This window comes from Microcebus murinus, chromosome X, assembly GCF_040939455.1.
Source record: "Microcebus murinus isolate Inina chromosome X, M.murinus_Inina_mat1.0, whole genome shotgun sequence".
Lineage (NCBI taxonomy): Eukaryota > Metazoa > Chordata > Mammalia > Primates > Cheirogaleidae > Microcebus > Microcebus murinus.
In genome coordinates, this window is record NC_134136.1 from 94,463,275 (window position 1) to 94,478,591 (window position 15,317).

At 41.4% G+C, this 15,317-nt stretch overlaps 1 protein-coding gene across 1 annotated transcript in view; it reads right to left on the reverse strand.

The window, feature by feature from the left end:
* ADGRG2 (adhesion G protein-coupled receptor G2) overlaps positions 1–15,317 on the reverse strand; it is a 107,738-nt gene that overhangs the window by 60,140 nt on the left and 32,281 nt on the right. The window contains exon 3 of the mRNA XM_075999297.1: positions 7,709–7,827. Coding sequence (XP_075855412.1) covers positions 7,709–7,826 — 118 coding nt within the window. The 5' untranslated portion in view covers position 7,827. The remainder of the gene's footprint in view (positions 1–7,708; positions 7,828–15,317) is intronic.

The window sequence follows — 15,317 nt, forward strand, 5'->3', positions numbered from 1 at the left end:
GGGGACACGGTAAGATGATGTATGCCCAGGCGCTTTGTAAATCATGAAGACCTACGGAAACATCCAGTTGTGTTGCTGTTGTTAATATTTAGTATTTAACACTATGAGCTGTTGCTACTGGATCCTATGAAGAGACACGGGACTTTTCAATGAAGAGCGAGGCAAGGATAGGACTGGCAACGAAGTTGCCAGTCAGCAAGAGCCATTTCTAGGGCTTTTATAAATTTTGAAATCAAGAAATGTATTGGCTTCATTAGAACTTCGAAAGCCTTTGAAATTGCCTCACATAAAGAATGTAGTTTGAAAAAAATATAACTTTTAAATTGTTTCCAATTTCACATTAGGAACTTTGAACAGCAGAACAGCCTTAAAATGGGATTGCAGAGATGAGTGGTTCTCAGGCCTGCTAGAATCACTTGGGTTGCCTTGAAGAACCCCAATATGCAGGCTATACCCCCAGACCAATGACATCAGAATCTCTGGGGGTGAGACGCAGGCATCAGGGTTTGAGAACCTGGCATAGATAATCGACAGTTCAGACATCATACAAGGATTTTCAGAAAGACAGTATATCTCAGATAGACCTGAGGATGCCTGGTATCCCAAGACAATGAAATAGGCACCTGAAGAGTGTCCCTGCTGGGTGGTTGAACTCAAATAATGTCAGGATGTGAAGGAATCTTAACAATAAGGTGAGCCTCTTCATCATATGGAGGAGGGGAAACACATCCTTCAAGAGTAATCCTAGCCAAACTACAGACACTTCACTGAGGTCTATGCAGATGTTTGGAGGAGCAGTTAGATGTTGTATCAGAACTCATCGGGTTCAGATGACATTAACGCTGATGATATAAGTCGACAGGAGATGCCCACTTTTTAGAATCTCTCTAGTCTTTAGAGTCACAAATCAAAACCAGTCAAACAACCAGAGTTTACTGAGTTCATGTGCTTGACACAATGGAGGATACAGAGAGAGAAAAGATGTCACTATTACCCTCAGGGACCTGAATGATATCTTTACATACCTGAAAAGATAAAACCAAGAGGAGAAGCAGAATGCAGGATATGACGATGGCTTTCAACAATTCCTAGTAGAGTGTACTGACATATCGTTAAGTGTCTGCTACGTATTAGTTTTAGAGCAAGTTTAAAATTTATAGACACAATTTAGATGTAGAAACAAGAGCAACAATAAACAAACAAACAAACAAAATCCCTCAGTTTCCTTCGATGTCTAGGATGGCTCCATTTGGTTTTGGGGCCCCCATTCCAGAGATATAGGAAAGGGATCCTTAACTCTGATAATTTTAAGGTAGCTTTGTCTCTTTTTCTCTAAAATAGTATCTGGCTAACTCAATGTCTTTTGACTAAATGCACAATTTTGGTTTTCCTTCCTCTTCCTTTTGGTAGTCAACATGGTATCTGGGCTGGGGATGGGGTGCTAGTGTCCTTCTGGCAGCAGGGAAAAGGGCCTGGGTCTGTGAGCTCACCCAGTGCTGAGGTCTGAGTTCTCAATGGCTTATCCAGAGAACTCCCTCACCCTGCAGGGTTCCTGGGTGTCCAACCAGCATCCATTGCTAAAGGCTGTGGCCAGTGGGCCCCATGGTCTGTTTTTCCAGAATCCCACCCAGGCCTGGGCATTCCTGGCTTAATGATCCAGCTCCCTTCAGCTCTCACCACTGAGTGTCACATCCTCCATCTGGCCCCTGGTCTAGATCAGGGGTCTTCAAACTTTTTAAACAGGGGGTCAGTTCACTGTCCCTCAGACCGTTGGAGAGTGCACACTGTGGGCCCAGGACGAGTTGGCTGCTAAGCAGGACAGGCAGCGGCGGTGGCAAAAACACCCGGAGGGCCGGCTAAATGTGCTAGGCAGCCTGCATGTGGCCCACAGGCCGTAGTTTGAGGACACCTGGTCTAGGTCATCCATGCCATAGTCTTTCCACCCTGTCCCTACTCCTGGCTACCCGCTAGAAATATAAGGGCAATTTAGATTCCCTACCCTGTCACGAGAAAGCTGAGAAAGGCTTGGAGAAGGCACCATCTCTAGCCTTCTCTCTGCTAAACACGCTGTTTTTCCATTTCTCATCCCTACAGTTGGCCTGTGCTGATGTACAGGCCCCTGCAAGGAATCCTTACCAGAAGTTTCATGTGATCAGTGGGACACAATGTCCTCTGCTTTCAGTTTCCCTCTAGATCTGTCTAGAGTCTTCATCACTCTTCATGACCACTTCCACCTCCCAGGGAAAGAGTCAAGGTCCACCAGAAGTGACCTCATGGCTCTCTGTAGGGAGTGAGATTTGAGGAGTTGGGAGACTGGCTGAGCATCAGGCCAATGCCATGGTGAGCACTTATAATCTCATTTTTGCAGATAGGTGATTGAGAGAGAAGAAGGAAACCAGCACTGGGTTTGGTATTAGACGATAAAGTCGAACAAGACAAGTTTTCTGCATTCCAACAGCAGACAGCCTAATTCTTGCAGCTCTACCATCTTCCTCACAAGGAAAAACAAAGACTCATATGGATCGAGAGCATGAGAGGGTGAAGAGGGAATACGACAGTGAGGCCCTGGAGAAGGGGAACCTATTAGAGGCACTTATCATTGGAAATGCCTGCAGCACAGAAAGATCTAGACCCAACCCAGAGAGAAAGTTGGGGATTATAACTCATGAGCTCACCAAACTGGCTCAAATGTGTAATTGTTTCCAAATGGGGAAGACAATTCTGCAAGAATGAAATTATAACCATCTTCCACTATTATGTCATCTCACCCTCTGGAAAATAGAATAGTTGTACCTAAAAGACGACCTCCTTGGAAGACAAAAAAAAAAAAAAAAAAAAAAAAAAGGCATTGGTACAGCCTAGGGGAGCTAGAGGCTGGAGGTAAGTATAGTTACCTGCCAAAGCCCAGTTGACCAAGAATGATCCCCTCAAATGTGACCAAATTACATAACTGAAAGTGTTAAGGTCTAAGGATTTTCTCTGTTGGCCAGTGGCCTAACAAGACAGTGTCAGTCCCACCTCTCCCTGCCATCAAGAGCTACTGAGTCATCCTTCAGGCTTCCAGGGTGAAGCTACTGTGTTTATAGTCCAGATCCCCAGGGCCAAGGGGAGTGACTGCTCTCCCACGGCTTACCCCGGGCTCCCTCTCCACCTCCTCCCCGCGCTGCAGTGCCACGTTCCCTCAGTCCTCGGACACTTACCGAGGGCGCCCTGGGCAGTCTGGTTGTCGTGTGAGTAGCACAGGCTACAGATTCTGATGGGGAATCCTCCGAGCTATGTGACTCTGGGCAAATGACTTAATTTCTTTGACACTCAGTTCCTTCATCTGTAAACCCAGATGAAAAATACGCACTTTGGATGAAGATTAAATGAGATAATGTATACAAAGTACCTAGAAAGGCCCGGCGCTGAGCAGGCTCTCAGCACTCATCAGTTTTCCTCCCATTAGTCTGCCACCGCTTTGTCAAGCTGTCATTCTCCCTTCTCACCCAGAACTGACAACGCGCTGAAAGGACGCATGGTGACAGGTGTCCATATGAGCATGACATGGAGTGGCAAGTATCCACAGGTATGGAGAAAGAGAAAAAGGAACATTGGGGAGAGAGATTTAATTCTTCTGAGGTCAGGGCAAGTTTTATAGAAGTTGTAATATTTGGCTTAACTTTGGAAGGTGACTGTGTTTCCAAGTGGGACAGTCCCAGGAAGCAGGAGGAGGGAGCATTTAAGTGACATAGAGAAGGGAATGAAGCCAATAATGGGTATATTAATGAGCAGGTGACTATTATAGGCAACTCAGGCACAATCCAACTGGGGAACTCTGGGAGACGATGTAGAACACACCTTGGCATTGTCCCACCAAGGGACAAGGAAGCTTAAACCCCAACTCCCCCACCCTTCACTGTTTTGGGGTGTTAACTCCCTAGCACTTCTGGCATGTCCTGTGCACAGGAACTATGTGCAGGTGACCTGTGCAGTGGGCCAAGGGGATATGATATGGGCAGGGCACCAATACCATCTGCTGCAGGTGGCTTAGCATGTAACTAGATTAATCCACAGAGCTGGCCAAGGGCTACACGTGAGAGCCCTATAGCACTGACGCACACTTTAGGACTCAGTTACAGCTTATATTGTTCTCATGTGTCACAGTCATGTCTCTCCATCTGGAATCAGAGACGATGTTCTCTCAGCAGCCAGTGCCATTGGGCACACAGCAGGCGCTCATTACCACACGACTGACAACCAAATGTAGAAGTGCAAGTCAGTCCCTTTGGTCTTCATCAAAGACCAGACCCAAGCCATCCAGAACAACAAAGAACCTGCCTCAGTGCAAAGCTGTTCAGGAAGACGGTGCCTATGAACCACCTGGGTGATCCCGAACAATATTCAGTGACGCTTACAATTACGGATTCCACCTTCATTTTTAATCCACAGATTCGCAACAAGCAAGCAACTGAGCCCAGCGTAGCAGAGAGGCTGAGAACGCCGAAAGGCAGTGTACAGAGGTTAAAGATACAAACTTTGAAGCCAGATGGCCTGAGTTTGACTTGCAACTCTGTTGCCTCTTAACTGTTTGACCTACAGCAAGTTGCTTACCTCCTCTGTGCCTCAGTTTCCTCATCTGTAAAATGAGCTAATAATAGTGTCAATTTCAAAGGGTTATCAAGTGAACTTTAAATGAGGTTGGCTTCTGTAAGGGTTTAGAACAGTGGCTGGCACATGGTGAGTGCTACCAAAGTGATTATTATTGGAAGTTCTGAGAGACAGGTGACGCCGATGCTACTTGTCCGGGGCCACATTCTGAGAAACACTGCTTTAAGAAATCAATTCATCAGAGCTCTGAAGCAAGGAATACATTCAGATGCCTTAAGTGATCACTCAGCTTTTCTCCTATCCTGGTTTAGTTCTGAGCCATGCACTTTCCTATTTACCTGTCCCTGTTTTCATCATTTTAAAAATTATTTTCCCAAAAGGACATTTCTAATGAACAGCTTTCACTTTGATGAATTTTTTCCCTTTGTGTTCCACTTTCCTGCCTCCTCTACCCTGTGATGGAAAAAGCACCGAAACGTGAGACTGAAGATCTAGCATCTAGTCTGGGCTCCGCCACTTCCTAACCAATAATGTCCCTGGGGACATTTACTCATCAGTGAAGTGGGGACATTTGATTTTTGCCTTGCCAATCCCACAGTGATGTCTTAATGCCCTAAGGAGATGATGTGTGTGAGCATAGTTTATACAAACATCACATGGCCACAACAACAGAATTTGTATCCCATGATATATATCAGGAGGAGTTTTCTCTCCTTTTCTCCTTGTTTGTGTCTTCCAACACTTGTGCACGCAGTGGTTCTCACTCAGAGTGTAGTTCCTACACCAGTTGCACCAGCATCACCTGGGAGCTTGCTAGAGATGTCAGTTCCCAGCTCCCACCCCAGACATACCAAATCACAAACTCAGGGGGAAGGGCCCGGCAATCGGTCCCTCGACAAGCCTTCCAGGGCATTCTGAACACTCAAATTTGAGAACCCGGGTTTCATGGTTACAAGCACAAACTCTAGAGACAGATCCCTGAGTTCAAATTCCAGCTCTGCCACTTGCTAGGTGCTAGCAACTTTGGACAAGTTACTTATCTCTCTGAGCCTCAGCTTCTTGGTCTGGAAAATGGGGCTAAGACCAAGACCTTTCCTTCTTAGATTTGATTGAGAAGATTAAGAGAGTGAATGCATGCAAAGCATGTAGGAACCTGGCACTTTGTAAGCCATCAGCACACATTTAGTTCTCACCATTTCTTTTTTGAAAGTATGGTGGCTTCTTGACAACATGCCCCAGTGCCTATGTTTCGAAGGATTGTCAATTGTGTGTTAGCTTATTGGGGAGTTTTCCATTTAGTCTGTGTGTGTGGATGTGAATTTGCATGTGTGTTCTGTTTGTTTGCTTATGTTGTTGTTCTTTGCTGCTGGTAGATTTTTGTTTTATCTAATAAAGAGTCCTTCATCCTGCCACCATCTTTTGAATATGGAAGGTGGGTCCTTAATACCTCTTTTTAAATAACATTCATTTTCTAGTCTCATCTGTAATGAGGATTGTTTACATTTGCTTCTGGCAGTTGTGCCCACAGAAATTAGAGCCACAGTATTGCCAGCCTTTTACTGCCTTCCTCAGGAACCTTTTCTCCTTGTTTCATAAGCTTTGAATAACCCCCTTTTCTGAAAACACCAGATTCCTTCATTTGGCTGATTCTCCACCGCCTTTAAATTTCTATATGGTATTGCCCTCAAGCAGATACTTTTAAAAACAAACACACACCAGAAATAATCCCTCACCTATACGGTCATATGATTTTTGACAAAGGTGTTTAGACCATTTAATGGGGAAAGAACAGTCTTTTCAACAAATGGTGTCAGGTAAACTGGCTATTCACATGCATGAGAATGAAGTTGGATCCTCACTTTACACCATATACAAAAATGAACTCTAAGTGGATCAAAGAACCTAAACATAAGACCTAAAAACTATAAAACTCTTAGAAGAAAACAGGGGAAAGTTTTCGTGACGTTGGATTTGGCTATGTTTTCATGGCTGTAACACCAAAGCACAGACAACAAAAGTAAAAATAGATAAATCAGACTTCATCAAAATTTTAAAATTCTATGGATAAAATGACACTATTAGAGAGTGAAAAAACACCCCACAGAATGTAAGAAAATATTTGTAAATTATGTATCTGATAAGGGATTAATATTCAGAGCATATAAAGAACTCCAAAACTCAACAAAAAAGCAGACAACCCAATTTAAAAATAGGCAAAGGACTTGAATAGACATTTCTCCAAAGAAGATATACAAATGACAAATAAGCACACACAAAGATGCTCAATATCATTAATCATTAAGGAAATGCAAATCAAAACCACAATGAGATACCACTTCATACCTGTTATCAGAACAACAGAAAATAGCAAGTGTTGTCAAGGACATGGAGAAACTGGAATCCTTGTGCCTTGCTTGTAGGAATGTAAAATGGTGCAGCCACTGTGGAAAACAGTTTGGCAGTTCCCCAAGATGTTAAACACGGAGTTATCATATGATCCAGCAATTCTACTCCTGAGTATATAACTCAAAAAATTGAAAGCAGTGACTCAAACAGATACCTGTATTCTGATATTCATAGCAGCATGATTCACAATAGCCAAAAGGTAAAAACGACCTAAATATCCATCAATGGATGAATGGATAAATAAAACGTTGTCTATATACAGTGGAGTATTACTCAGCCTTAAAAAGGAATGCAATTCTGACGCATGCTACAGTATGAAAACCTTACAATAAGTGAAGTGAGCTAGACACAAAAGAACAAATATTGTATGATTCCACTTATATGAGGTACCAGGCATAGGCAAATACACAGAGACAAAAAGAATAAAGGTTATTGGGAAGAGGAGGAAAAAAGGAAATGAAGAGTTATTGTTTAATGAGTACAAAGTTTCTATTTAGGATGCTGACAACATTCTGGAAATGGATGGTGGTGATGGTTGCACAAAACTGTGAACATACTTAATACCAAATAACTGTCTACTTAAAGATGGTTAAAATGGTAAATATTATATTATATATATTTTACCACAGTAAAAAAAATCCTAAATAACAAAACACACACACATATAAACAGATAAAGAGAAAAAAAAAAAGAAGGAAAACAGGTACCTTACCTTCCAGGGATGTAACCAGAACAACATGAAGACAAATGATGATGAGAAATATCTTGAAGGTCAGTAAAACTTCTTCAGGTCTGCCAACATGGCCACACTGCCTGCCAGAGAAAACCATCCTGGAATAAAATAACAGGAAAACAGATCATCACAGCCACCATGCAACACAGAAATGCCCAAAAGGTCATTCTTCAACCGAGGCAACCTGCAATCCTGCTTCCTTTAAATTACTGTGGTTCCAGAGACTCAGCGATGCCAGCTGGGCACTGGCTGCAAAAAGCAAAACCCATGTTTATTATGGGAGGGTCACCCGGCAAGATATTATAATCAAATGATAAGCAAAGTAGGCCGGGCGCGGTGGCTCACGCCTGTAATCCTAGCACTCTGGGAGGCCGAGGCGGGCGGATTACTAGAGGTCAGGAGTTCGAAACCAGCCTGAGCAAGAGCAAGACCCCCTTCTCTACTATAAATAGAAAGAAATTAATTGGCCAACTAATATATATATATATATATATAAAATTAGCCGGGCATGGTGGCGCATGCCTGTAGTCCCAGCTACTCGGGAGGCTGAGGCAGCAGGATTGCTTGAGCCCAGGAGTTTGAGGTTGCTGTGAGCTAGGCTGACGCCACAGCACTCACTCTAGCCTGGGCAACAAAGCAAGACTCTGTCTCAAAAAAAAAAAATGATAAGCAAAGTAGTCCATGTGCATTTATGGAAAACATCGACACATGTAAAATATCAAGAGAAGAAATTAAAAAGGCAAAAGGTTACATACATAATTATGACCACCATATAAACTGATTAAAGACTATGCTAAGAATCAGAAAGGTCATAGGGTCTTTTAAACAATCTATTCCTATTTATGTTTTTTTCTCTTTTAAACTTTTTTTTTAAGAGATGCGAGTCTCGCTCTGTTGCCCAACCTGGAGTGCAGTGGCTATTCACAGGTGTCAAAATAGCTCACTGCAGCCTCAAACTCCTGGCCTCAAGTGATCCTCCCAAGTAGCTCAGTCTCCCAAGTAGCTAAGACTAAAGGTGTGCATCACCATGCCCAGCTCCTATTTACGTTTTATACTATAAAAGGATAAGTATATTGCATTTCCTCTTACTTGCATATTATTTTATCATCATTGCTTGCATTTTAGTAGTCAAGAAGATAAAGAGTCAACATTTTTTAAAAAGCAAAGCTTTATATCAGAACTGAATTTAAAAGCCACACTTATCATTCATTTATTTATTCATTCAACAAATATTTACTGAGGGCCAATATGTATGAGATGAGATGTGCAGGCTGGACAGGAGTTAAGTAGATGAGATACGTGTGGTGGAGGTGGGCAGGCACTGGGGAGAGCTCAGCAGACAGAGAGAACTGCAAATGCTAAGACTGTGTCTGATCTTCTCGAGGCCAGGAGTTGGCCAACATAACCCCATGACGGACTGTCAGCACTAGGAGTGGAGGCCAAGGGGATGCATGAATCCAGCCACCACTGCAGTCTCTGCAAGCCCGAGATAGAGTGTGCACACACAGTAGTGAAGACTAAAGAGCCTGAGTTCAAAGGTCTCAGCTCTGTCATGTAATGTCTGAGTGACTTTGGACAAGGTATTTTCAATGGTCAAGTTTCCCCATCTGGCAAATTGTGATAACGGCGCCAACCCGATAGTGCTGTTGTAGTGAGTAAACAAGAGATCTCTGCACAGTGGCTGGCACTGTGAATACACTTCAAGTATTAGCTGTACTCTTCATTCATTCATTCAACAGATATCTATCTTGTACCTAGAATGTGCATGGTCAGGTTGTGCAGGGATTGAGGGTTTGATGGCATGGGAAAAAATGAGATAAATAAACCACAATTCGCTCAATTTGCTCTCAAGGTAAAGCTGGCAATCTTTAAGAATCTGTAATCTAATAGCCAGCAATCTAATAACCAGTACCAGGAGAGCAATTCTTTCCTTGACATGGTGCAGTAATGTCTTAGACCAGGAAGTAAATCCTCCTTCAAGAGAGCTTACATATTTTACAGTAATAAATTGCATTGTATGTTAATAATATAATGTTAATAAATTATAAAAAGCCTGATTTGTCCCTCTTCTGCAGCACTTTTATACTCTCTCTGTTCATAATGGCATATTATTGATCTTCTCAAATGAGTCACTCAAATGGGAATGTTAATATAGTTGTGCAAAGATGTATCATCAATGTCTCCCTAGAGGAAAAATTTAAGTGTCTGCTACAGCCATACACAGCAATATTGATGAATCTCAGAAATATAATGCTAGCCAAGGAAACCAGACATAATGGAATGCATATTATACACGATTCCATTCTTATGAGAAACAAAAGCAGGCAAAACTAATCAATGGAGTGAGAAATCAGGAGAGTGGTTATCTTTGCAAGGGAGGAAGTTACAATAATATCAGAAATGGGCACAAGAGACCTTCTGAGGTACAGGTAATATTCTGTGTCAGTTACATGGGTGTGTTCAGTTTGTAAAATTCATTGAGTTGTACGCTTATATGTATGTCATAAGAAGTTTCAATAAAGTTTAAAAATTAATATATTTTTTAAGTTTCTGTTCTCCCTCCAAAAGCACTGCTCTTAAAAAAAAGCCATTATTTAGTGAACTAAGGCCCTACAAAAAACTCTCTCCTTTATAAATGCCTTAAACTTGACTCTTCCTGGAATTAGTAGAGTTGACTTAAATGATTTAATGCACAAATATCTAAGTTGAGCTCTGGGAAGAATATTAGAGCAGTTTATTTCTAGAAAGGAACTAGGATATTACCTAACCTCAAACCTACATTGTACAGATAAAGAAAGAGGCCCAGCATGCTCTAGGGGATGGGTCATGGTCATTTGACTACTCAGCAGACCCCCTACTCTTTCTACAAGGTCACAAGGCCACCCTTCTGAGAATTTGTCTTTGTAAGTAAAATGTTTTGAGTTCAGCAAGTGAGAGAAACCAAGAAATTCAAAATGCTATCATATAATTTCCAAATTTCTGCAAACCCATTCTAAAGCTTTGCCAACTCATAGAGCAGGACTTACATGGTGTACAAGATATGGTCAAAGTTCAATTAGTATGCAAAGAATACATGGTGACTGATTATTATGTGCTGTGAGTTGGGCCTCTGATCAAAATAAGCTGTGCCTTTTCACTGAAGAGAACATGTACTTGACTCCCAGATGAGGGTAGGAGAGGCCAGAATGAAGGATAATTCCAGCAGTCATCTTGAAAAAAGAACTGGAATCAAGAACTTACTACAGGCCGGGCGTGGTGGCTCACGCCTGTAATCCTAGCACTTTGGGAGGCCGAGGCGGGCGGATTGCTCAAGGTCAGGAGTTCGAAACCAGCCTGAGCGAGACCCCGTCTCTACCAAAAAATAGAAATAAATTAATTGACCAACTAAAAATATATATACAAAAAATTAGCCGGGCATGGTGGCACATGCCTGTAGTCCCAGCTACTCGGGAGGCTGAGGCAGTAGGATCGCTGAGCCCCGGAGATTGAGGTTGCTGTGAGCCAGGCTGACGCCACAGCACTCACTCTAGCCTGGGCAACAAAGTGAGACTCTGTCTCAAAAAAAAAAAAAAAAAGAACTTACTACAGATTGGCACCACTGAAAAAGTATGCTTTCAGTTGTCAAGACTGGAAGATGTTTTTTCAAGGCTGAACATATATTTGCTAACAGTAGAAGTCCTACAGTATTTGAAATAATGGAGCTCCTATTGCATTCTGCATCAACTGAGAATGGCCTGTTAGATCATAAGGTCTCTAGGATTACTGATCTAGATTTCCAAAGAGGGAAATCTGTGGATTTTGAAACCTTTCCTCATTGTACATAAAAGCCATTTTTCTCTTTTTCACCTGGAACATTTCAACATTTCTTAATCTTTTAGAGCACTCCAGGTTAGCTTAATGCTATCTAGGTCATCAACAAAAATGATTTGAGGCCGGGCGCGGTGGCTCACGCCTGTAATCCTAGCTCTCTGGGAGGCCGAGGCGGGCGGATTGTTCAAGGTCAGGAGTTCAAAACCAGCCTGAGCAAGAGCGAGACCCCATCTCTACTATAAATAGAAAGAAACTAATTGGCCAACTGATATATATATATAAAAAATTAGCCGGGCATGGTGGCGCATGCCTGTAGTCCCAGCTACTTGGGAGGCTGAGACAGAAGGATCGCTCGAGCCCAGGAGTTTGAGGTTGCTGTGAGCTAGGCTGACGCCACGGCACTCACACTGGCCTGGGCAACAAAGCGAGACTCTGTCTCAAAAAAAAAAAAAAAATGATTTGAATAGCCACTGGTTCTTAGCAAATTTTTAAGGTGCTAAGGATAGTATCAATTACAGAGAAAACTATTTGCTAGCATTTAAACAGTAAAATCTAGACACTAGGTAGCCACTCATTAAAGATTATCTCAAATTCATCTTAGTCCAGGGCCCCCTTTTAGGTTGTGGACTCTGGTATAAATAGCAACCTCTCAGGTTGAACAGCGCACAACCTACATGACTGTATACCAGTGTGCTCCAAAAAATTGTTCTAGAGTTCTTCAATTTCATTAAATAGTATCACTATCATATTTTTTTAAATATGTAAAATAGTACATTTATCATAATGGCAATAAATGATAAATCTATCTTTATCTAGATATAGAATAGTTAAAGAATAAGATTTAAAAGGGGAAATAGCTTGATACCACTATAGGGCAGGTCTGGGTGAAGAGTTTTTCTGTTATTCTCTGTTATCTCTGGTAAACTGGCATAATTTAATTATACCCTAGCTGCTATGACATATGCAATAATCAATATTTTTGACCTGAGTAACATGAAGTATGATAATTGTCCCCTAAGTCTTCTAGAAACTCTATGCCTTTGAGATATTTATGTTGAGTCATATGTGTTGGCTAACAAGACTACAAGAAGGGGAAATTAAAAAGGGAGGTAGTGAAGAGGTTCTCAGTGTGGATAAAGCAAGGACAAAAAGTGAAAAAAGCAATTGATTTTAATTGTTTGACTGTCAGTGAACAAATCCTTAGAAAAAAATACAACCTACCAAGAAGGAATCAGGAAGAAATAGTAAATGTGAATAGGACATATAACCATCAAAAGTCTCAAAAATTTTCCCACAGAGAAAGCTCCAGGCTCAGATAGTTTCACCGCCGATTCTATCAAATATTTAAGGAACAAGAATCCCAATCTCCTAAAAATTCAAAGAAAAGAAAAAGAGAGCACGTCCTAACTCATTTTTACAAGGCTATCATAACTCTGATGCCAAAATTTGACAAGGAAAGCCCTTACATTTTTACCCATTAAATAAATCAAAGGAGGCTATTTACAAATTTCTCCAGAATGCTCACAGAAACGTCTAGCAGCAATTTCAAATCTTGTAAATTGAGGTAATTTGAATAAATATAGGACAAAAGGAACCATTCTGAACTGCAGCAACAAAATTTTTGGAAGATAAGGTCATCAAGAACCAAAGCCAGCATTGCTGTAGTAAGAGAGACAACATCTCATATGCCAAAAAAACCCATGTCCTGAATATGACAGACACTGGGTTGACTGGTAAGTGCTGAATATGAACTTGAAAACAGCAACTCTGTTGTGTTATTTGTCAGAGCACAAAGTCAAGTCGATGCTGGACCATGTGGCATGACTGCAACGGGAAGCTTTCACATCTCTAGAATCAAATGGAAGGAAATGATTTATTTGGTCTTTACAGTGCAAAATGATTTTCTTAATAAGCATTAAGTGCTTTCTAATGCAGAAAAAAAGAAGCCTTAGAGTAAATCCGTATCAGATGTGCAAGATTAGAAATAAATTATACACTTTAAGTAAACATAGACTCACAAAACCTTGTGAGAGGTGTTTTATTTTTTGGCTCTCTCATTCATCTCCAAATTTCTCCATTCTCCTACTTGCAATCTACCATACTCTTGATGGCTCATGTGTGAATTAACCAAGGCAAGGGGAAAGCCTCACTCTTCAGAGTCTGCCGCCGGTGCTCACAGAAATTATGTTCAACACACACGAAGGAACAGAATAGCAAGGGATTCAGAAGCATGCGTGGTACAGCCATCTGCCTGCCTTCAAATCTAAGCTCCACCACCTGCAGTGTAACCTTGGACTGTTCTAAGGAACCTCTCTGGACCTTAAATATTCTTCATCTAAAAAAATGTAGGTAATGATAAGACCTACTTCATAGGGTTCTGGAGGGATCAAATGATATAATGAAAGTCTTGGTATAGTCAAGAAGTGTTAGCTATTATTACAAGCATAATTAGAAGACAAGTTTACAGTAGACTCCAATGCTAAACATAAACAGATTTCAGAATTATTCCCTGCATTCATTCATCTTGTTTAAAAATATTTACAGAGGTTCTACTACATCCAAGGAACTATGCTAGGGACCCGAGATAATGCAATAAACAAGACAGATAATCCTTCCAGCCCTCAAGAGCTTATAGCCACTACTTAGATTCATTGGTCATTGGTATGGCCAAATAAATAGTGATTTTTTTAAAAAACCAAACAAACTTAAAAGTCACTTTCTCTTCATGATCCATGAGACTCAACTTGGCCTAAAAACCAAAACAAGGCACCAGAACACAGTTGGCCTCTCCTATATAGGCTTGGTCTCCACCCCCACCCCCACCCCCACGGCAGGCACTCAACAAAGATTTTTTTTAATTGATTTTGTCCAGAATCTGTTGCTACAAAATAATTTTATTAGTATGTAGAGGAGAGAAATAGGAGATACTTCTTATGGGGCAGGGATGGGCAGAGGCATATGGTTTGTATCATTCAGGAGATCACACTGGAGACACAGTGAAGTGTTCTGGAATGCCAACCGTCCCCCACCAATATTCTGTGCCCTTCTTTGCTTTTGTCACCGCACCATGCCCATTCCTGCTTCAAGTCCCAGCTTGGCCAACTGCTAGCTGTGTGAACCTGCTCAGGTGCTTTAACCTCATTTATAACAATGACTTACTAGTATCTATTAGAATAGCTATGTGTGTTATTTATCCTAGAAATTACAATAGGATAATTCTAATTTACATTAATGATAATAAACATTTGCAGTGTTTACAAGATTTTGATAATTTATATCAACGAAATTCCAGAAATAACCACTATTTCTGAGGCTCAAAAGACATAGAAAGCATGGCTTCAGAATTTCTATGCAGACGGAGGTGTGAGCAGAAATCTGGTTGGGAGGAGCCTTTGAAAGCTACGTGTGCACAGCACTTAGGTCTGTTTCTAAATAAGACGAGAGCTGTTGCAGCCAGGCAAGCAAGTCCAGGAAGCAGGAAAATGGAAAACAGTGGAAGAAAACCCAAAGAATTCCACATAAGTGATCATCCTCCTTCCCCAGCTGTCCCTGCACCCCCTAACTTCAAAACCTACACCCACTTCTGAAGTCTATTCGAATGCAAGGAAGAATGAGTCAACAATAGAATCTTCGAGGAAAAGAAAATGTCTGAAGAAGAGAGCTTCCAGTGGGAGTGAGGAGTTAAAAACAAAACAAATGAACAAACAAAAAAGAATAAAGTTGTTCTGTGGATAGGAATTTGGAATGAAGGGAGGGAAATAGGAAAGAAAAAAACTCA